General features: G+C 35.8%; 1 protein-coding gene across 2 annotated transcripts in view; it reads right to left on the reverse strand.

Moving 5' to 3' along the window:
* The window catches only part of MINDY3 (MINDY lysine 48 deubiquitinase 3), a 50,424-nt gene that overhangs the window by 23,468 nt on the left and 3,652 nt on the right, over positions 1-23,304 (reverse strand). Inside the window, exons 2-10 of one of the 2 annotated variants that reach the window (XM_083825170.1) lie at positions 18,620-18,699; positions 17,706-17,763; positions 16,644-16,817; positions 12,949-13,000; positions 11,100-11,214; positions 10,512-10,585; positions 10,068-10,147; positions 4,368-4,438; positions 3,087-3,167 (exon numbers count right to left, since the gene is read on the reverse strand). In XM_083825170.1, the coding sequence (XP_083681296.1) occupies positions 3,087-3,167; positions 4,368-4,438; positions 10,068-10,147; positions 10,512-10,585; positions 11,100-11,214; positions 12,949-13,000; positions 16,644-16,817; positions 17,706-17,763; positions 18,620-18,699 (785 nt within the window). Of the gene's footprint in view, positions 1-3,086; positions 3,168-4,367; positions 4,439-10,067; positions 10,148-10,511; positions 10,586-11,099; positions 11,215-12,948; positions 13,001-16,643; positions 16,834-17,705; positions 17,764-18,619; positions 18,700-23,304 lie in introns of those variants that run through there. The other variant, XM_083825171.1, reaches the window with a different exon arrangement.

Raw genomic sequence — 23,304 nt, forward strand, 5'->3', positions numbered from 1 at the left:
AGAAAATATTCTAGTACTAATTACAATCCCCTGCTAACACTTGCCCCCCCCTCCCAACTTTTGACCCCATTTTTTTCAGATCTACTTTGACAGACGTAAGTATCAGAGAGTTCTGAAGAACTATTCAGGTAATGCAAGTGTTCGTATGTCCTTACCAACTTTATGACATACTGAACTACAGAACAATCTGTAGCATTTTTCCTTGAGACCTAAGAAACTAAAATACGGGAAATGTGAGGTGAAGGTTCATCTCATTAAGGAAGAAACTAATTATGTCATTTCTGTGTACCTCCAATTCCCTGTAATGAAACGAGGCTGATTGAAATATCTCTGTACATCCCAAATGAGTTTTGACAATCCTGACATGGTGATGAAAACCATGTAGATAAAATCTCCATTATTTCAACTTCCATTAATAATGGGGGAAACTACTGACCTACTGGTAGACTTTTGCTACAACTTGGAATTGACTCAGCTGTCACTGTTTAAGGCTATTTCAGGCAGCAGCAAGAGAATTTAAGCTTAGTCATGAACTAGTTTGTTTTTTATTTTCACTTTTATCCTAAAGTGTGATTTTCAGCACAAAAATGCTATGTTGCACTTTGCTCATTCATTAAAATCCACTGAAAATGTAGAAGGTAAGTTTCAGGCTGGTTGCTATGGACAGATTTATTTTAGAAAGTATGACTAAACATTCCTCTGAAAGTCACAGCTACAGCAAAACGGTTCAGATTTAGTGATGCAAATATATTCTGGCAGACAGCAACAGTTGTCTATAACATTTTCGGTATTTAATATAAAATGTTCTAAGACAGAAAACCATGGTGGATGATTTCATTCCACAGTGAAGACACCAATGTTTATTGCTGTACTTCAAATGAAATGTAAAACCTGAATGAAGCAACTGAGTAAACAACAGCTGCCAATTTTGAGTAGGGTGGTATGCAGCATTTAAGTAAAACTTTTTGTCTGTTGAACCTTCACGTTCAATAAAGGTCCCTGAAGGAACAATGAAGAATCTGCCCATAGGGACGATATTCTAGGAAGATTGCCTTTTTCTAGGCTTCTTGGCCTAATTACACAGCTAACTACAACAGTGACTACTCCTCTGCTTAGCAATTGCTTAGATGTTCTATTTAAGCATAAGGGTTTAGGCTCCTGTCAATTATACGCAGCTTCAGAGAATTAGAGCCATATTTATTTCTATCCAAACCTGATCTAAATTGCTTTTGTCTTCCCTCTCCATTTTCCTCGTTCAGTTCTGAAGATTTCTCTGTCTAATCATATTCAACATCGAGCTGGAAGTTACATCCTCAGTATGAAGCATCATCCAGAGAACTACACACACTACTTTAACAACTTACTGACTAACCATCTGGCAACCTATTCAGGTTTCTTCCTACAGTGTTCAGCAAGCAGCTTCAACTGGTAACTGTAACATGATTCAGTACTTCCTCTGCATAGCTGACATTTCTGCTCCACCTGAAATGCTTACCAACCCTGACTTTAGGGTGAGGACAGACATACAAAGTACTCACGGAACTTTTACACACCTTCAGCTCCTACCTCTTTTCATAAGAAAAAAATCTGGGAAATTCTTTGCCAAGCCCCCACTGCTTTCTTTTCCTGCTCTTTGATTCCTGAGATACTAATCACAAGATGAAGTTTTTCACAGCCTATTTGGAGTTCAGCAAGGAAAGAAGAGCCAAGCTATACTGGAAGCACTAGACATTGATGCCTAGTTACCTTAAACCCAGCAAAGAGACCTCTACGCTGTAAAAGAAAGAGCATTCGAAATGGATTTCTACCTGGAAATAGTCCCTGTAAACACAAAACATTTGGAGATACAGTAACATTCTGGACAGGTTTACCTGACTTGGATAACAGGATGATTGTGTCTATTTTATTTATACCTATCATGACTCATAACGCTATCTACAGAATAAGGTACTGACATAGGATTATTCCAAAAAAAGTGAAAAAACTTCGAAACTGAAATCCAAAAAATTTACTTGAAAAGACTGTTTGGGGAAATACTAGGCAGAAAACAAGTAAAGTAGAATATAGATTTTTTTTCTGTATTGTGGGAAAGAAAAAGCAATTCCTTTTTAGAGCAACAGGAATTCAAAGAAGTTCTAGTATAGCGTTTGCAAAAAATTCAATGCAGAATATGAGCTAATTGTGTATTTTTTTAAAAGTAAGGTTAAAGAAATTGCTGCATATACGCTTCCAATTATCGTGGGTTTCTTTTGTTCACTTTTATTATATAAGCCTGCTACTCTGTTTCTTCTTTATTTTTATTTATGGCAAATTCAACAACTGAAGAAATTATGGCCTTCATTTTGTCATAGGTTCTACTACTTACTTTCAAGATTTATTCCTAAAAATAGTCATTCATTTGTAAGATACTAAGTATAGGAAAGTTCATTTGTAATAAAGACTAATAAATGCACTAATAAGTATAAATATAGATAGATAAAGTTTCAGTAAGTGTTTTTAATCAGAAAGTGTTCTGTAGAAATTATAAGTGTATGAGAAAAAAATCTTACAATCTTCTACTAAACAAATAGAAACTGATCAGAAACTTTGGTCTAAGGTTTTAAACTGAGGACTTGTGATTATCGTACATACCTGTTAGAGTAAATAAAAGGAATTATTGCAAGTGTCCTGTATCTATTTTTAACCTAGGACAAAGGTATCTATGGTTATAGATTAAAATCTGTGAAAGTACTGTCACAGAAAGATTAAACTACTAATAGTCACCTACATGTAACTATTTCTTTTTTATCCCTCTCTTGCACAATAAAAATTCAAGACAGTATGTATCACAATTACGGTGTTCTAAAGCACCCCCTTCCCCCCATACCCTCAATAAATTAAACCAGAATCAAAAGATTTCACTGAATTTAACAGGTATCATTAAACCACTTCAAGTCTGTCTTCAAAGGTAGGCTTAATTAAAAGTTTTGGTGACTACATTTTATATCAAAGCCACGTGAAACTCATGTCGTGGCAAGATCTGAACTTCAGATTTATGTGGTGTTTATCTGCCTGAGGTTACGTAACAAAAATCACATCTAACATACCTTGGCAAAAAAGACTGTGAGATGTGTTTCACTGCCGAGTATCCAGATGGGGAATTTTGGAGACTTCAAATAGGAGCCAACCTAAAAAGTTGTAATAAAATAAGAATCACAAAGCAAACCCAGGAAATTCATCTCGTCAGCGAACAAGCTAATGACAAATCAGTCAGTGGAGACCCAAATGTTCTGAAAACTACTATAAAATGTTCAACAAAATATCAAAACTGTGTAAAATACTTGGATTACAGTTTAAATCTCTGATTCCTGATTGACTTGGAAAACAACATAACTTACAGTAATTAACTGAAAGATGACATCATTGAGAAAGTTGAGAAAGTGGTATCATCAATATCTAGTACTTCAGCCTTGGAGACACTTCAAAATGCACAGGATTAACTACTCCTATGCCTAACAATAATGTAATCAGATGCTAAATGAGGTAGAAGTCCACTTATTACCTGGTTTTGGATGTATCAATTCAGAAATGACAATTAACAAATGAAGGGGCAGTGTCTATCAATACACGATATTTTGAAAACCACATAATCCTCTTTAACCATGAGCTAAGTTAAAAGAATTCAATATAGCTTGAAGAAGAAGCAGAGATCAATCAAAAAGCCTTTTGAAATTAAGATTATCAATGCTGTAGTATGCATGTAGTAGTATGATTTTCTAGAACACAATTTCTCGAATAAAATCATTAAATAAAGGAAGTCTGTGTCATGACATGAAGAAACAACATAGATTAAGCAACTTTCAACAACTTCAGCAGCTTTCAGATGTGCATAGATAAGTACACAAAGTAATTACTAGATCTTCAATACATTATATTAACTAACATTTAACTTAACAGTTTTACAATTCATACTTATGGCATTTTAAGTGGAAGACAGCAATAGCGTAAAAAGAAAACTAGAACTGCAGCATTCACGATTAGCAAATCTCCTTGGGACTAGATACTGTTTGAAGACAAGAGTTTCATAACCACCTATATAACTTGCATTAAGCATTATTTTGGTAATAATATGAGCTTCTAACTTGCTATCTCAAGTTGGTGCAATAAAGTTTTAATTTAAATAGCATCATACATTTACTCAGTAAGATGCATTTAACAATTTTAATTCTTTAATATACTATTATTTTCAGTTTTAATTTGAAGTTGAAAATACTTTGTAAGTTCTGTAATATCTCCCATTGTTCACAGTGAAGCTTTTAGTAATATTCAAAGAAGCACAAAACACCACAGTGAAAGAAAAATTGTAAATTATGCAGAAAATAGCTTACCTTACAGTACCTCAGAGATTCCATCAATGTCAAAAAGCCAATTGTTGCTTGTTTATGGATACCAAGAAGTTCTGTTCAAAACAAAACCCAGATTTATTCAAGAAAAATCCTCACAGCCTCTTTTAAGTTGCTTTTTCTTGCTTTCAAAATTGGTCAAGGAACTACAATTTTAAAAAGTAATGCAGTTTCAGCAAAGATAAATCATTAAGGTATAGTAAAAAAAACTGGAAAGGTTTAATAATTTCCCTCTCTATAAAGAAATTAGAGTCAAACAGATGTTTTTAAATGAAGTTTGCTGTTGATACCTCTTTTCAAAAGTTGCTGGTTTTATTAGAAGTACTTGTATCTTACACCAAAATTATTCTCAGAAAAAGTTAAGAAAAACAGCTTTCCTGAAGGGGAAAGAAAAGATTTGTGTGTGTATTTTTTTAATTTTAAGAGTTCCACAGCTTTATTTATGTTAAACATTTCACATTCTGAACAATAAAACATGAGAATTTTGTAAATAGCAGTTCTGTTAGTAGGAAATAAAGCGTTCCCTCAATTTGATTTTTCTATACCAACTTCCATTTAATGAAGCATACAGCTCTCAAGCACACACAGCTGTTAGCGACATCTAGACTATTTACATACTACTGAAAGAGCTGTACTGAAAAAGTTGACTGAAAGAGCACTCAGAGCTTTTTTGAAGATCTCTATCAGAGAGTAAGAAAGTACTTCAAAATTCAAGCTTAGAAACTAGTCATAACCGTATGGAATTGAAGGAACTCTGGGCTTACATATACATCATCTCAACAGTGCATGGAGCCTATGCCACGCTTCCTTCACCAACTTTGAGTTTTAATGTCTGAATTTTGCAACAGTGGAGAACAGTTATTATAGACATGGTTTAACTTTTCCTCCACCATTACGAATAACGAAACCAAACTTACAATGTTAGTTCATTTACTACCTTTGTGGCCTGCAGGTACAACTCATTCCTTAGAGGTGGCAGCTATACGTGTAAAAGGACCTCTTCGCAACCTAGGATTCTTTGATCTGAAAATACGCTTTCAAGAATTATCTTCAAATTTTCTTGAATCAAAACATACGGGGGTGCATAGACGTTTCTTTGCAGAACCCCTTTACCTCACCAACTTCGCAGCTGCTATAAACTGCAATATGCTTTGACAATTCAACCTTCATTTGAGCCAAGGGCAAGAGAGATCTCAATTCAGAACGTACTGAAGGATTCTTCAAACTAGGGAGTAGCTATTGCTCTGAAATAACATATTTATATGTGCAACAAAGAGAAATGAATCACAGAAGTAACACTACATATTAAGGACATAATCTTAACATATCACATTTTGGAAAAAATCAATAAAATTAATGTAAAACTCTGTCTGATAAACAAAGGCTTCAGATTTAAGAGCTGACGCACAGAACAAAAACACAATATTTACTAGTCAGAAAACAATGATTCAGGTTATAATGAACAGGCTGCCCAGAGAGGTGGTGGAACCTTCCTTCTTGGATATATTCAAAAGCCACCTGGACATGGTCCTAGACACTCTGCTCTAGGCGTCCCTGCTTGAGCAGGGAGGTTGTACCACACAACTTGCAGAGATGCCTTCCAACCTCAACCATTCTGTGATTCAGAAACCAACCAGATTTTTTTTTTTTTTTTTTTTTTACCCCTGACAAAAAGTAGCTTTGCAAGTATAAGCAGATTTCTAAAAATGGAGAAATGCAGAGCCTTTAAAAGTTCAGGCACAAATTAACGATGATTTTAGAATTTAATGATACTGTTACCAATGGTATAAGAATACTACCACCTAGCGACTATCTGAAACATCACAAATTCTTGGCATTAGTTAGAAAAAGTGACTCCAGGATTTCATTTTTGAAACACTTCTTACATTTCACATAAGAAAGACAGGAAGTTTACTCTAATTAACTAAGATCAATGAAGTTTTGGTTTTAAAACACTGAACTGAAAATAAGCAGGGTAGCTCCAGCCAAAATACAAATCCCACAAAACACAATGTAAAAATAAAAGTGTATTTCTCAAAGATTTCTATTATTAGAACCTCTTCAAGCAATATCTTAAACACCCACGCCCAGTCCTCCTTCATAGCTTGTCCCCTGCTCCACCACAATCCCTGACTCTCAATTTCCTTGTTCATTTCCTCACTACCAGCCTAGCAAGGCCACACATGCAAGGCAGTTTAGTTATACTAACGTGCTGACCAGTAAAGCAACAGCCAACACTTGAGTCCAGCACGCAATCTATCTCATGGGAAGCGTTAAGTTTGTTCTCTCTGAAAGTCCTCACTTTTCACGAAATTTTTGCGAGCTTCTCCTTAAAATGCCTGATGCAAAATTTGATTTAATTAGTTTGTCAGAAATTACTTCATGAAAAGAGAACAGACAAATGAACAGCAACTGAGATTAGAATAAGATGACTAGTTTAAACGGGAATACGTACATAGGAAACGAGAAGAAAGCTAGGAAGTCAGAAGACCGACATTTCACTGGTAGTTGTACAAGTGGTGGCTTAAGAAAAACGCCGGTTAACTTCTGCCCAACTTGGAAAATTTGCATTACCATATAAGTTACAGCTTTGAGTGTCACTTGCAAACTACTTGGTAATTCAGTATGTTCTTTTTCTCTAAAAGTTACTGTCAGTAATCTTTTTAAATTGTTTTTTAAAATTTTTTAAAATTTTTAAATTGTTTTAAATTAATTTGAAAATTTTACTTCAGTAATTAAAAATTACCTACTTAAATAACTGAACAAGAGTTAAAGTATCTTTATGCAACCTCTGAATAAAAACACAGGGCAAGTGTAATTTTGAAAATTTCTTAAGTGTATTGGCTTATGATAATATTATCACCTATTGTTTTTCCTGTTTCTGCGTTGAGGCTGAGTCTTCTCACTGCTACTTCACTGTGGTCCCTGCAAACATGGTATGTGCCGTATTCCTGCTTGGATAGTCTCCTTGTTTACTGTACTTTGATTTTTAGCAGACCTCTAGTGGAAATAAAACATAACTGCACAAAATCTTTAATGTTAATCAGTGAATACAGGATTGTCAGCTACAGGCTGAGATTATAAAATGACCTGGATCACGGAAAGGGAAACAGTCTCAGGAAGTCAGGAAGATAGGCCAGTACACTGGAGGCAGGGACGTTATTCAGAGTAGACACACCAGGCTAGATAAATGAACTGTCAGGAAACTTATGATATTCACCAAGGGCAGATACAAAGTCATGCATCCACACAGGAATAAGCCCATACAGCACAATTGGCCAGCACTGACTGGCTAGGAAGCAGCTTTGTGGAAAAGGACCTGAGGTCTGTGTGAACGAGTTGCACACGGGTCATCAGTGTGCCACTACACCAAAGGTCAGCTGCATCCTGGGCTGTGTTAGGACGACAGCCAGCACATGGAGGGAAGTGATGGTTCCCTCTCTCTGGCACTTGTGAGACCACCACTGGAGTTTTGGGCTCCCCAGAACAGGAGAGACATTGACAAAGTGGAGCGGGTCCAGTGGAGAACCACTGAGATGATTAGGAGGCTGGAACACATGATGTACAAGGAGAGGCTGAGAGATGAGTTTGTTTCATCCCAACAAGAGAACGATAACGTGATGGGGGGAATCTTATTGCTGCCTATGACTATCTGACGGGAGGACATGATGGAGTCAGAGGCTAGCTATTCTTGAAGGAATACAGTGGAAGGACAAGAGGCTGTGACCAGAAGCTGAAATGTGGAAACTCCATCCCAGTACTGGGAAAATACTTTTCCAAGAGTGGCGAAATGATGGAACAGGTTACTCAGGTAGGTTGTGGAATCTGCATCCCTGGAGATACTCAAAGCTCGAGTGGCCACAGCTGTGATCTAACTGGAACTACACTGAGTAGGGGGTTGGATGAGATGACTTCTAGAGATTGTTTTGCTTTCAAGAATGAATTATTTTGTGATTCTACCATACCTTATATGAGTACTCATTGACTTTTTTTTTTATTATTGTGCTTGGCCAGATCTTCATTTTGTACTTTTTCTTTCAATTCAATTGTACTGCGCTTTTGATTTTTGTTGTTATTTTTACAAAGATGATGGTCTGAAAGCATGAACACTTCAAATTCTAAAGGTATTCACATCCTCTCCTCTGCTTCTACAAAGTCTGTTTCAGGTTTCAAAAATACAAAGCCTGTATTTTTTTTTATTTTTACACAAGGATTTTCCATCATGTAAGTCGTTGCTGAAAATACTGACTTGAATTGAAATTTAAGATAGATTCATGCAAGATCTGAATTAAAATGCTCTGGTTTGACTATGTACAAGTAGCGGAATCTCCTTTGAGACTTTTTAGGCTTCCACCTAATTATGATTCCATAGAGGCTGTACTTCTGCATCAGTCTTATCAGAATGTCATTTAGATATTGTATCTAACTCTTCTCACTCTTATTTGCTAGACTTCTTACCAAGGCATTCAGACTGGATTACTGCAGTCTATTATTGATGAGCTTATGCTGGCTGTTCTTTGGTTTTCATCCTTCTCATGCATGCATATTGACTACTAATTTATTTCAAGACCCTTTGGAAGTTTAAATTGTCCTTTCTCCAGGGTTCTTCCTTTAGCATTTCTTGTTGTTTTTGTTAAGTACCCTGTTTTCCCTTTTCTAATATTTCGACACCTCCTGTCTTTGATACACATGGTAATCGTTAATGGTTCTGAGACTTAAGTTTGTCTAGCTACTTAAGCATCATGTAATGAATTGCATTAGGATTTGCGAACTTGAACATGCCTGACCCTTTTTTTCCTTGCAGTTCTCTCCCTCCTTTGTTTTTCAGATTATCTTTCTGGGAGACCTTTAGTACTTTCTTTAGTACTCCAAGTTAGAAATCTTTTATTTTCTGAGAATACTGAACTCTTTTCACACAGTAATACCATGAATTTAGGTTCTCAATTAGTTCTGACCTAAGTCAGAAGTGCAGAACCAAAGCTCCCATAGAAGCATGTCTCCCATTTTGGAGAATGGAGAAGCAGAAAATACTCTTTAGCACATTTTAAGAATCTGATAACATATGTCTTGTTATTCATCAGGTCAGTAATTAGACTTAACTGCTGCTAGGAGCCCTCAATTTTCTCCAAACCCTTGGGATAATTATAGTCAAAACTAGCTTCATTTGCTATCTTAAGTTTTCTAAAGTTAATCAGTACCTATTACGAAAGTGATTTGTGTAGTCTATCAAAAAGGGGGGGGGGGGGGGGAAGACCAGACTGTACTCTTCAAGACTTCTTAAGCAAGACAAGTTTGGATTTATCGTCACATCTGCTTTCTCAATGCTTTTTTGTCATCTTTTCTCTCTTCCTTCAATCACTTCTCATGTATCTTTTTATCTCTGGCTGTAGTCTTAAGCTTCCTTTCTACCAACACTATGAGTTTCTTATGTTGAAGGGTTTGCAGGTGTCAAAATAACCAAAAAATAATTAGCAAACATTAAGTTTTTTAACTTGGCCTTACATATATTTTTCTGGTTTGGTTATTGGTCACTTGCCTTAGATTATTCTGATCAAACAACTACAAGTCGGAAGGTTTGACAGCAGCGGTATATAGAGATGATTGCCAGTACTTCTGAATTTCTGTAGGGTCAGCATCTCACGCTAGGTAAAAATTACGAACAAGCATAAAATAGAATTGACTTACTCATTCCTGAACATTCTCTGTCTCCATCCCACACATTAGAAACAGCATGTCCCGTCAACAGGAGATTAATCAAACTTTGGCTATGCAACAGAAAGAAACAGCCTGTTAAAAGTGACAATTTATTTCTGAAAAAGCAGTTAAAAGAGCTTAAAATAGCCAAATAAAAACATTATTTTATCATTCTCTAACTGTATTATTTTAATTAGGGTGTATTTGTAATTCAGTGATACTAACACAATCTCTAACAACACTGATGTAGAAATGTAGCCCGAATAAGCAGTGAAAAAGGTATGCTATGGTAAGTGTTGCTTTTACCTATTACCAAGTTATAACTGAATCCTTCTCATAATGTCAGTATTTTCCTAAAAGGATGCTCAAATACAAAAACATAAAAAACTCATGCTCATTTATTTGAAATGGTAGCAATCACACTTTCTATCCTACCTTCCATGACCATAAACAGGATCTATTAAGGGCTCCGTTGCATCTTCAATTTCGTTTTTTATGTTTTCAATACCCTGCAAAAAAATAATAAATATTTTTGCTCTCCTGAGGAATGAATAGACATTTACTGCAGAATGCAACAGTAAAACATTAGGAGGCTGGCCCTCTTCTATGAGCCGAGACCTGAACACACTTGTTTCTCATGATAGAAAATAGAAACAGAAATGGAAAGCAACAGAATGCAGTATTGAAACAGACCACTGCAGAGGCTGATGTTCTTATGTAGTGAATTGAAACCTAAGCACATTTTTCTTGATAGCTGATGGTAGAGATAAACAAGGAAGGATGTTTACAAAAATCTGTAATTATCCCAGATGAGAAGAAAAAAGACACAAAAGGGATTGAGCTTTTCAAGTTTTCATGCTGCAAATGTATTGCAACATGAATGAAAACAGCATTCTATCCATTTATCTAGATTTGAACTAGTTTACCAATTGACTTTAGTGTTCACCTTTTTACAGGAAAAGGGTTACATGATCAAATTTTCTGTTAACAAAGACACACACAAAAATCAAATAACCTACAAACCTTTGTCAGTATCACAGAATACAGAAAGAGCAATACTCCAAATCTGTTTGTCCACACTGAATATTGATCCCAAATTGCATCCTTCAGTTCAGGGAAGCTTTTGAATGCTCGTTTGCTAAAGACAAAAATAACAGAAAAGAAGAACATATTTAGATGAAGTAGAACAGTGCCACAAAGCACAAACAAGAAATATAAAGACGTAACGTGAAACTGTCCAAGTAAAAGCAGCATAAAACAATCGTTACATACAGAATGATGCAGCAGCTGTTCTATAGTTACTAAAACCACCACGGAGTCATTATTATTTACCCATTAGAAGAAGAAAAATAATTCTGGAGCAATGTGTAAAAATGCATGTATTTTTATATGCAAACACTAAGCTTAAAGCTACATATATTTGTGAAACAGCCGAGTGGCTTGAGCCAGTAATTCTATCACACGCTGTTATTGAAATCACAAATAGACTGTATGTCCAGAATAATGTTTGCATTACATATTGTTATGACAGATGTTCAGTTCATAGACAATGGAGAAAAAACTTCACCTGATCAGGTAAAAAAAATAATATTTCAACCTTTAGAAGTAATGGTTACCTTTCCCTTGAGAACTTGATTTTATTAGACTCTAGCTTTGGAAAAAGCCAAACATTCAAAACCACTAGTGGTACATCCACATTTGGGAAAATACCCTGTTGCATAATAGCATTACTGCCTGGATGATTAGGTAACACCAGGTGATCTTATGTTTAAAAATAAAATAAAAACTGAGGAAAAGTTCCATCAGGTTCCAGTGAAATAATGCACTTGGTCTGTCTTGGGAAATATAGAATCGAATACTGCTTTTCAGAACACACACGCTTTTTTATTGAGTAATTCAAAGTAAATCACATTCGCTGCTTATCTGTACATTTGCAAAGTATATCCATATGAGAGTTCACTCTGGATAATACTTGAAAATTTTAAACTAACTTCATTATCGACAGAGGCAAAGACTGTTTCTGAAATCCATCACTCAACTTAATGACGTGCAAGAGTGCTCATTTCCAATGAGATATACTGAGAAAAACTGAAGTGGGTATCATGAATCCAGGAATTGGGACTGGGGGAGGAAGTTACAGAAATTTAAATATCCCCTTTTCTTCTTTTCTCATATGACAAGAGGTTTAAAGCACAAACTGTAATTACTACTGAAGACAATAATCAGTAGTTATTTCAGTTCTAATTAGTAACATTTTCCATCTCAAGTGTTTTAATAGTTCTCTTGCTTTTATTTTCCTCTTTGGATATTTATCTTTATAACAATTAAAACTCCTCACTGTGAAAACAAAAGGCAGTTGCCTTTAAACACAAACTCACTAGTTAAGCTCTGAATTTACACCCCAAAAAGAAAACAGTAAAGTATGAAACAAAAAAGAGTCCTCTATATGAAACATTTTTATAAATATTTCTTGGGTAATCCTGAGTCAAATAACAGTAGATGACAATCGTTTTCAGTGCATATATCAAGTATTTCAAATACAATCACCTGTGTATGAAAAAAATTGAGGATGAACATCTATAATTAAACATGAACCTTGACTAGCTGTGTTCATTCAGCCAATTTCATGTATTACATTGCTCCAGTTTTATTTTAAAGAAAAATTCTTATGTTCAAAATATTATTCCATTTTAAACTGTAAAATGCGTAACAAACAACACAAAAAACCAACCCCCCCAAGCCCCAAATGTGAAAAACAAATTTAACCTGATGTGTAACACACAAGAAGCTTCTGAACAAAGCCTTTTCAGGGCTGTAAATATTAGTGTTATTTCAAAATATTGTATTTTAAATGTTCCAATATATTACTTACTGAATTAATGCATGAAATCGCTCAAAGCCAAGCTCTTCCACAGCCAAGGCAGCTATACACAAGAGACACTTTTCAGCACTACACATGGCAAAAAATGACACAAGATACACACAGCAAGCTAGTATACTTTCAAGCATTAATTATATTTTTAATTTTTAACCTGCCCCTGAATTTTTTTTTTTAACTGATTAGTATAAAGCTAATTTACCATAACATTAAGTTTAGACCATACAAATTAGTGAGAACACTCTTTGGAGTAATCAATTTATTGAAAGCACAAAGCCACTGGATCGCGTAGCCTTGAAAATATCTGTCAGATGCCAAGCTGTTGATTTTGTACAAATCATGACTGCCTCAAAGTCATCAAGCATATGCATGCTATAGATTTAATTTTGCAGGTCAACAAGTATTTCCTAGAAGAGCAAGCACGATTATTTGGATCATTTTATCAACGTAGGAAAGCTGTATTTTTTCCTTTAAGTATACATCTGTATTACTGAAATTTTTGTTTTTCCCTTTTAATGCTTATTCAAATATCATAAATGAAGTAGAATTAGTCTATAAAGTGTTACACATTCTATTTCTAAGTAGTTTTTTCACCATTTTATATTAATAATGGTTAAATAGCCATTCAAATATTACCTTCAAGACAGAAAAAAAATACAGCATTTAGTGTCTTCCCAAGTTCAACACGGGCTTTATACCTTTGTTCCCCTCATAACACTTCCAAACTAGGGAGGTCAAATGAACTTTGAAAAGTGTTCTAATTGTGTAATTATCAATTTCTGATAGGCATTCAAATATTATGACGACTGTAGAAGTCTTTAGTGCCCTCGACGTCTATAAGGACTTTATCTTCCTGCTAACGGAATAATATTCCGAACAGACTTGCTTCTTATTAAGGCCACTTACTACTAAGTTTTTAAATAATGTCTCATCGCCTAGCTATTGAATTTGACTGCATATACTTCATTAAAGACCTGAAGCCATTACGGTTAATACTACTGATCAGCTCTTCCCATAGTAATTCCCTTGTAATAGCATTTTACACCTGGTTTTATTTTGAAAGGTGCATTTGGTTTGCCGACATACAAATATAACTGACCCTACAAGCAGTAGAATAATTTCTTTTTCTACCTCAGAAATATGGCAGCAGATAATTTTTAATCCTTTAAAAAATTACAACTATGAGGAATTGCAAAAATTGGGTTTCTAAGAGCAAAACTAGACTTAAAATATTTTAAGACGTTTTTGAAACATATGAAATACTGATCTACATTGCAGAAAGTTTCCAAACAGATTTCTTTCCCCCCACTTCCCCTATTAATGCAAGAAGTGTTTTTATATGAAAAGCTATAAATGCTACAGGAATTAACCCCTCCTGAAGAACACACATCTTTGTGAACAGAAAATTAGAGGGAATCAATCATATAAAGCAATCTTTGAACCTGGGAACTTGCACTACTACAGCCAATGCATGGCCAACAACAATCACTAGTATACATCACAAAAGCAGATGAAAAATGCTACTGTATTCAGTAAGTGGGCTTGAATCCATCTTTTGTTCACACAGCAAGATTATAGGCAGTTTCATTCTGTTACTACAGAGCAGACGGAAATGGTAAAAACTACTGTTTGAAACAAAGGGAAAGAAGTAGAAATCCTACAGAGAAGTGTAGATGTAACCCAAAGTTGGATAAAGACAATATTTACTGGAGAGGAGAACAAAGAACAATAGAGCACGAGCTGTATGAAAGCTACAACTGTATAGAATTTCTTTAGAATGGTATTTTATCATGTTGTTACTAACCCTATTTCCAGGTTTACCATAAACATATCCCCATATGCAATTCCCAAATAGTACTAGCCTGCCACATGGAATCGCATCTGTAATGCTGCACCACCAACCTACACCATCTCTTAAGTCCTGCAAACTATGACAAAACCTGCTTCTTTTTATTAATTATAGCAACCAAGCAAGAAAAATGTATTCCTTTGCACTATCAATGGTACCATTCCACATTATTAACAATACCTTCTTATCCTTATCTTTGACAACACCCTGTTATCCATATTTTTGTTCCTAGCCTAAGCAGGCAAGTAACTGAAATTACTTCTACAGTAAAAAATAGCAGCATGTAGAAGAAGAATGGAAACACTAAAGTATATCTGAAACTAGTGAAAACACAAAGTATATCTGAAATCAGGTACAATCAAGGATATTAGCATTAATGACAAATGCAGACTGCTCACTGCTCATAGTAAACGTAACCTGCTCTTCCTAAGCACATTCCATGATACTAAGGACAAAGTCTGGCAGAAATTGTAGACTTGTACAGAAATATGAAAAATGTACATATGTAATAGAATGGATTAGTTCAGTAAGTGTCAGTATTGAGACCTCCCGAACACACTTGCTGTAGTTAAAAGCTCTTCAGAACAAGGCAAAAAGGGCAAAAGAAACCTACTGATAGCTAGGCTCTGCTTCACATTTTCTTCAAACTGGAAAATCCACAGAAATTGGAAATTTCAAAGTTACAACTGCCTTATCTTTCAAAGGAAGATTTAAAAAGAATCAAAAACATAAAAGTGCGGATACAACTTTCTAAGTAACACTTTGCCTTTATAAAAAACCCTCACTTTGGAACTCTTATGTGGTGACCTCTTGGGTTGTTTTTTTTTCCAATTAAGTTACATTTTAATTATTACTGATTGAGCCTTCTAAAGCACATAGAGCATTTGAGAACAGATGAAGATGACATGTCCCATAACGAGTTCCAGCACTACTAATTGCTCTAGCTAGCTTTACACATACAAATCTACTTGTGTAATTCTTACTTTGTAATTACACCACAAACGTGAGTAACAGATACCTTCTGTCAAAAGATGCACCTTTATAAGCATGTTCTCATGTGAAGAGCCTTTCATACTTCTCAAAGGGCACATTGAGAACAAAAACTAAAAGAAAAAGAATCTTAACTTTTAACATGTTAGATGTTTCCTACTAAATGATGTATAAATACATCCCTAATGATCACATCCACACAGAAAAAAATTCCTCATTACTGGCATCACAGTAGTTACATATGACTGGATGCAGCATCTTAGCACAACAGGTGATGTTCACTTGGTCTTTCACGTCAATAACTGATGAAGAAATCAAGACATTTGCAAAAAGAGGGCAAATGAAAAATTCTAACCTACAAAAAAATCCATTAATAAAAGAAGGTGATTTGTTTTAGTTGTTCTGCTACTTCAAAAGGCTACTTCTACCCAACAAAGGGATCCAGAATATTTTAGAACAGTTTAAGATTTGAAGAGTTTCTTATAAATGCTCTTCTGAAATAAAGCTGCAAGTGACAAGTTAAAATATTCCTCCAGCTTTATGAAGCACATACATTTTTCCAAATTAAAGTAACACAAGGTCCCGATAAATTCCAAAAACAAATGTGAAAAGATTGGTCAAATTGCTCAAATTCAAGAAGACGCACACGTTTATCAACTCCAGTGATAGCACATTTCTTTCAGCGAAAAGGACCGATGCCTCTAATTAAAACAGACAAAAATCTCCTACTGCTAATGGAATCACAAAGGCAAAAACCCTTATCTGTATACTAACAAAAAGCAGTGGCCACTCAAAAACAATATAATACTTCACTAAGTGATAGGTAATTTAGAGCTGAAATTCTTCTTACAAGGTTGTTCCTCTTGACGACTGGATTCTGCAGGACTTTCAGAAATACTAGCAGTTTCTTCAGTTGTTTTTCCTCTTATCCATGTTGCCAGAGAGTATGACTCAGAATTATCAGAGCAAGCCATTTCCAAAATATCACATAACGTATGACAGAGAAGGTTCTTCTGTTCTTCTTCTGTAAAATCAGAAACCTGCATGAGTTCAATTGCTGCTAATCAGTACCTTATATATGCTAATAGTATCTTTTAACCACATTAATATAATGCGAATAATTAAGTTAGCTTATTAATTTTATCTTATTAACATTGTTTTGTGACTGTAATGGACCAAAGACGTATAAAGCTGTCTTCAGAGTATTGTGTTTCAATATGATTTCTAACCCATTCCCTTTGCTAATAATAGATTTCAATTAATCAAATATTTATAAAACACAGAAGTACTGTGGACTGGCATGGACCTTGCAAGTAAGAATTTAGAGTTTATAGAGAGTTGGGGTTCAGCATGGAGAAGATAAGGCTCCAGAGACACATTATTACAGCCTTTAAACGTATAAAGGGGGCTTGTAAGATAGACAAAGACTTTCCTAGGGCTTGTAGAGACAGGATGAGCAGCAATAGTTTTTAAACTTAAAGAGGGTAGATTTAGATTACATATAAGGAATTTATTTATTTTTTATGATGAAGGTGGCAAGAGACTGGAACAGGTTGCCCAGAGAAGCTGTGGATGCTCCATGATTGGAAATGTTCAAAGTCAGGTTGGATGTGGCTTTGGGCAACCTGATATAGTGAAAGGTGTTCCTGCCTATGACAGTGGTGGGCAGCCTAGATGACCTTTAATCACCCCTTCCAGCCCAAACCATTCTATCATAAAATGTAGTGTACATACTTTATGCCCCGTAGATGGCACAGGAGAACACTTAAAATAAATACATTAATAGAAAATGTAAATGTTTTATTTACAATTATTTAATTACAAAATTATTTATTTTACTACAAGAACAAAAATTTGTATTATGACTTGATTTATGAATAATTAAAAAAAAGAGAAAAAGAGGTCTCAGTACCTGGACAGTCTCTCCAAGTAGACTTTTCGCTGGCAAAAAGCCTCTTCAAAAGGAATGCCTTTGATATCAAAGCATCAAATAATTATTAAAATTCATGACAATTAAGTTTTACATTTCATCACAAGCTCTATATCAAAGCATTTTTGCATGCTATTAGAAAAGCTTCAAGCATGTCATCACTCAGTAAGAGACTTAAGTCTGCACTGTTTTACTGATTTCTCCCATTCAAAGTAACTACAAATGTGGCCTTAAGTTCAACCTTATTGAGTTTGAATCTAAACTATACTTTCAATTCCCAGAGTACATATTTAAACACCTCCAGACTCATGGGACTGCAGTACTGCAGGCAAAAATATTTTGCAACATATAACTGAGAAGTACAAGACAATTCTAGTCAGAGATCAAAAATCCCTTGAGTATTTCCAAAATGCACTGATTCAACCATTACAAGCTGTAAGTTGAAGATCACATTAAAGAAAACCTATACGTGTCTACATCCCTGCTTTGCTTTTCATTAACACCAACATCGCTCAAATAACCACAATGCCTATAAAAAACTTTGACATAGGTACTGCTCTTCTTAACGTCAAGGAATTTGAGAGAAAACAAAGTATTAAGATTTCATTTCTATCTAATCTTTTACTTTTCCCCTTCATCCTGCATTCCCCATTTTAAAGTTGCCTCTGCTTGGTTCAACCCGCTGTACTTCCTCAAACGAATCCAATTCGACACACACAGGTCAGAATGAGATCAGCTCTGACTTATCTTGTGCTGAATACTGGTTTTCTCCATACCATAATTATGAAATTAGCTGATTTGCAATTAATTTTGGTATTTCAGATCCACATACATTGAGAAAAGAACAAATTTTAGGCTTATTAATCTTAATAATTCCTGTAATAAATGCATCTTACCTGTACTGGTGCAATCACTGCACAAGGGCCACCTTCAAATTGCTCTAACGCAGTTGATTCGGATTCACTGAAGACAAATCCTGTCAAATGAAAGATGATGGTATTTCGTGAAATATATAAGCAATCATTTATATATATTCCTTCCCTAAAAGAAAGAACATTTGATTTATTAACTTTTAAAGATCAAACAAGTATTCAAGATTTTTTTCCCCTATCATGCAGCAGAATGTGGTTAAACTATCTGAAAAGATAAAAAGATGGTAACAGGTGAATAGAAAAATGAATATATCTCAACAATCACATCATGACCATAAAGAGCCAACTGCTAGAGTTTTGTTTTTTTTTAAACAGTAAAACTGTCACTGGAGTATGTGCGGCTAAACACTTAAAACAATTTTTAATTTATTATTTCTTACTAATCAACTAAAATTTGTGATATTTTTGCCCTGCATATGTAAAAAATGGAGCTTCACTGAACACGTATAATGCATTTCTATTCTCTATGAAGAACGTTATGCCTCTCACTGATCTCATTTTCGGCCTATCAGTGCTTCCTATTGAAGTTGAAATAGGTTGAGTAACTCAAATATTCACTTGTAACCACAGAAGCAAGCCTCTTACTGGTAGTGTTTTGCAGTAGATACACTGTATCTATCAAGATGCAAGATTACCTATTTTCCCCCTCCATCTTTGAAGTCAGAATTATTTTACAGTCACTTAATAGAGCACATGCTGGAACCACTATTGCAGAATTATTTATCACTTTGCTCTTAAACTTCTCTTCAACAGTTGTTGATTCGTAGCTTGCATTTCTCATAGATAAAAGCATATACACAATTACCTTGATGAAGCTGATGCATAACAGCTTACAGTGAGCAGCATTTTGCATTATTTAAGTTCTAGTAGCATTGTGCTAAAGTGACTATAGTTCATTATAATCTAGAAACCATGCAACTGTAGTCAGCAACTAACCAGCAAACGTAAGCAAGTGGGGACAGGAAGAAAAGGGATACACATGCATATTTTCTCAGCAGTGCCAGTCTCAGCAGAATATTCAGCACATATTTCCCACAGCTTCTCCTTTCCCCTACTCTGTATCATTACACCCTGCCGCATCAGAAGTGTCCCCTACTCCTAGATGTGAATTTGAACTTGGGGAACATGTCCCTCCCAGTGCAGACTTCAGTACTTCTGCAGGACAGGTACCTCATGCCAAGCAGCACAAGGAAGGACTACTGTATGTCTGTGAGGCCAGATCCAGCACAGAAATGGCAGCTGTTCAACAACAGTGTGAAAAAAAAAATGAGACAGATCAGCATAGCCATAGCTCTTCAAAAGTGGGCTTTCCCCTGTATCCGACAGGGAGGCTGCGACTTTTTTTTTTGGAACCAAACGTGCACATGTGCATTACAATGATGTCCTTTACTATCCAAATCTCAGCTGCTTGTCACGGCTACTAAGTTAGATCCAGCATCACCAAATTTAGCAGTGATGCTGCATTAATCCGTACTTCAAAGTTTGCCCTAGCGTGATTTCATTCCCCCGTTAACATGCCCTAACAAGAAGTATCACCAGCCATTTCAACAATCACACTTATCCGTATTAAAACTTTAGTTTTCTTCTACTTTGAAGCATTATTACATGCCATCCAAGCACACTGCAACATTTTTAGTTGTTTTAATGATTTAGCCACTGCAGTGAAAAAACATACTTGGACATGGTACCATTAAAGCACACTTAGGAAATCCTGAGTTTGTTTCGCTTTCTTCAGGGGTCTTACAGAAAGCACAAACTGTTGCTGCTTACCCTGCCCGTTTTTGAAAACCATCTCCTAAAAGTAAAGAAAATGAAGTGTGATCAATCAGAGAGAAATACGGGATAGATGATGCAAAACTGCTATTATGCAGAATTTGACAGAATACAACCCTAGAAAAAAAAGAAAAAAAAACAAATGCAACATGCAAACATTTTCTTTTTAGCTAAATGCTGCTTATTCCTTAATAACTGTCAACCTTCCAAAATCTGCCTAGCAAAAAAAGGGGCTTCGGAGTTTTGGCCTTGTTTTCCTTCTTCTATTTTCTAAACTTCTACAAAAACTAAAGTCAATTTAGGTAAAATTTCAGAAACCAGCAGTCTGAAGTCCAACTGGGTTCAAATCTACCTCAGCTTGCACTCGCCATCTCCTTGCTTTTTTTGCATAGTAATCACATCTTGGGCAGTCCCCCACGCTTTTCCTAATGATCCACAGGAATGGCCTAGCCACCTTGTAATCTACCAGCTAAGACCAGCATCTCTGATCCAGCCCAATTTCGACTGTCACTCTCAACAAGTTATTTCTCTCATACAGCTCCTTTCACTCAAGATAAAGCCTTAAAAGCAAAAGAGACGTAACGCAGCTGAAAGAATCTTTTTTTCTCTATCTCCCTGTCTTTATTCATAAATACCATTATCATAATTTGCCCGTGAGAAACGATTACTTTTTTTCATTGCTGTTTATAATCCTAGCAACTGTTCCATTGACCTCCCCCTTTCCCCCCCCAACACCACTGCCCTGCTGTATCCTTTTGGCTGTGGAGAACAGCAACAATGGTCGATTTAGATTGCTGCCGGTAATCAATGCCACCAATATTTTCTGTTACACCGACTATGCTATTTGCAGATGTGTCTTCATATCCTTTATTCACTACTAACCACACAAAAGAAAGTTTGTCTCCTTAGTTCCCAAAATTTGGCATTTACCAAGGCTTATATTTCTTACAGATAATCCTCAACTTTTCTACGTACATTTTGCCAAAACAAACGTATGACTTAGTTACATACTATTGCCTTTTATCTAATACACCACATCATGGCAAAAAGCACTACAAAAAACATTGATTTTTCTATTCTGATCACCCCACCACTTTGTGCATACTTTACTGTCTAATATCTATCTATCTGTATCTTACATCCATGCCACTGCAGACAGCAGTAAGCGTCATTTCACAAACGATGTGGTATATACCTTTAGTGCTTTCACCCTGTGCATGAACCAATTCTAGCTGAATAAAAGGGGAGAAGAGGAGAAGCTAAAGAGCACGTGGCCTTAACCACGTCAGAAAAAACAATTTGTTCCATCGCTGACCCAGTCTAACTACAAAGATGCTGTGCTATTCATTTTTTGTGCTATTCTCTGCGGAGCTGGCCTCTTCTCTCAGAGTACTGTATTCCTCTCTTTTTGGGGATGTAAGAACTGCCTGACAGGACTAGTAGAATAACCTGTTACTACCAAAGTACAAGGTTTGCAACATGTCTTAATGTTTCATCCTTTCTCTAAAGACAAATGCAGAATGGTAACGCACATTTTGCATACGGCTTTGGGTTCTGAAGCTACATTGTTAATTTAAACTTCTGAAATTTTCTTTGCTGAAAAAAAAAAAACAAACAACATTTTCTTACATACAAAAAGAAATGAGGATTTACTACAGCAATACCACAAAAAACCTCTACTTACTGGGTTGCGGTTAAGGAGCCAGGATGCCCTGGAAGGGTTTGAGGAAAGTACCCAAATTACCTGGCAAGCTGCTGCTACATTGGGCAAGGACCTGCCAGAAAACAAGGTAGGGTCCCAACCTGTCTGCCTTTCTCCACCTCTGTCAAAAATAGAGCCCTGTGAAACTTTTGAATTTCAATAAATGTGTATGTTTTCTATGTGAGCCCTCCTCAAGAGCTTTTATTTTTGTTAAGACTGTCACCCTTATCGAGAGAAGGGAATGTTCTTACTTGTACCACATCCTTCCTTACAGTACGAGCAATACCTCTTGTGATTTTCCTCTTTGGACCCAGGCAGCAATAGAGTTTTAGGGTTTACTGTTTAGAAAATTGTGTTACAGAGCATTTGAAGTTCTTACTACATCTACATTCAACTACATTAACCACTATGCCTTTTGGCCAGAGAATACAATCTTCTCATTAACTTAATTTAATTTACATGTTCACACCCCGTTTTTGGGCAGTCATTGATATATTCTATTTCCCTTCCAGTTTAACGGTGCCAAAAGGGCTGTACCTTACACATAATGAGTCCAACAGTCCCTCGAAAAACTGCATTGCCACCCCAAAGCCTAACCTTTCAATCAGCAAGCATCATGGTGTGTCTGATTTCCTCCTTCTGGTACAAAATGAAGTTCACTAAAATAGGAGAAATTGGCAACAACATCCATAATACTGGACAGACACAAAACTTAGGGAAGTCCTAGTTGGAGAAATTTCAAGAAATCTTGGGTTTAGTTTCACTTGTACTCAAAGCAAATGAAGGAAATTTCCTGTGAAGCAGGAACCCACGGCTCAGGCAGCGCTAACCTTCTGCCCGTGCAGAGCCTCCCCGATCCTTCCCCATCTCAATTACGCAAGCGCTCTGGCTGTTCCCGAGTCCATTACTTCACAAAGGCATTCGCGTTCGTCAGAATTTATCCGTTATTTTTAAGACAACTCTGTGTTACAGAAGGGTGTGAAATAAAGAAATTAAATCTCACAGAACAGAAAGGGATTTGACGGTCTTTCAGTTGCTGTTCAAAACAGCAAGATGTGGTTACTTGGTCTGTAAAGACAGGATCACTGCCCCAAAACAAATCTGCCACTCCAAGGGGAGAAAAGAGGTCAACAAACATAAAATCAAGAAACGAAACTTCTCTTGCCCAAAGTGT

This window comes from Anser anser (genome assembly GCF_964211835.1).
Source record: "Anser anser genome assembly, chromosome: 2".
In the NCBI taxonomy this organism is placed as follows: Eukaryota; Metazoa; Chordata; class Aves; order Anseriformes; family Anatidae; genus Anser; species Anser anser.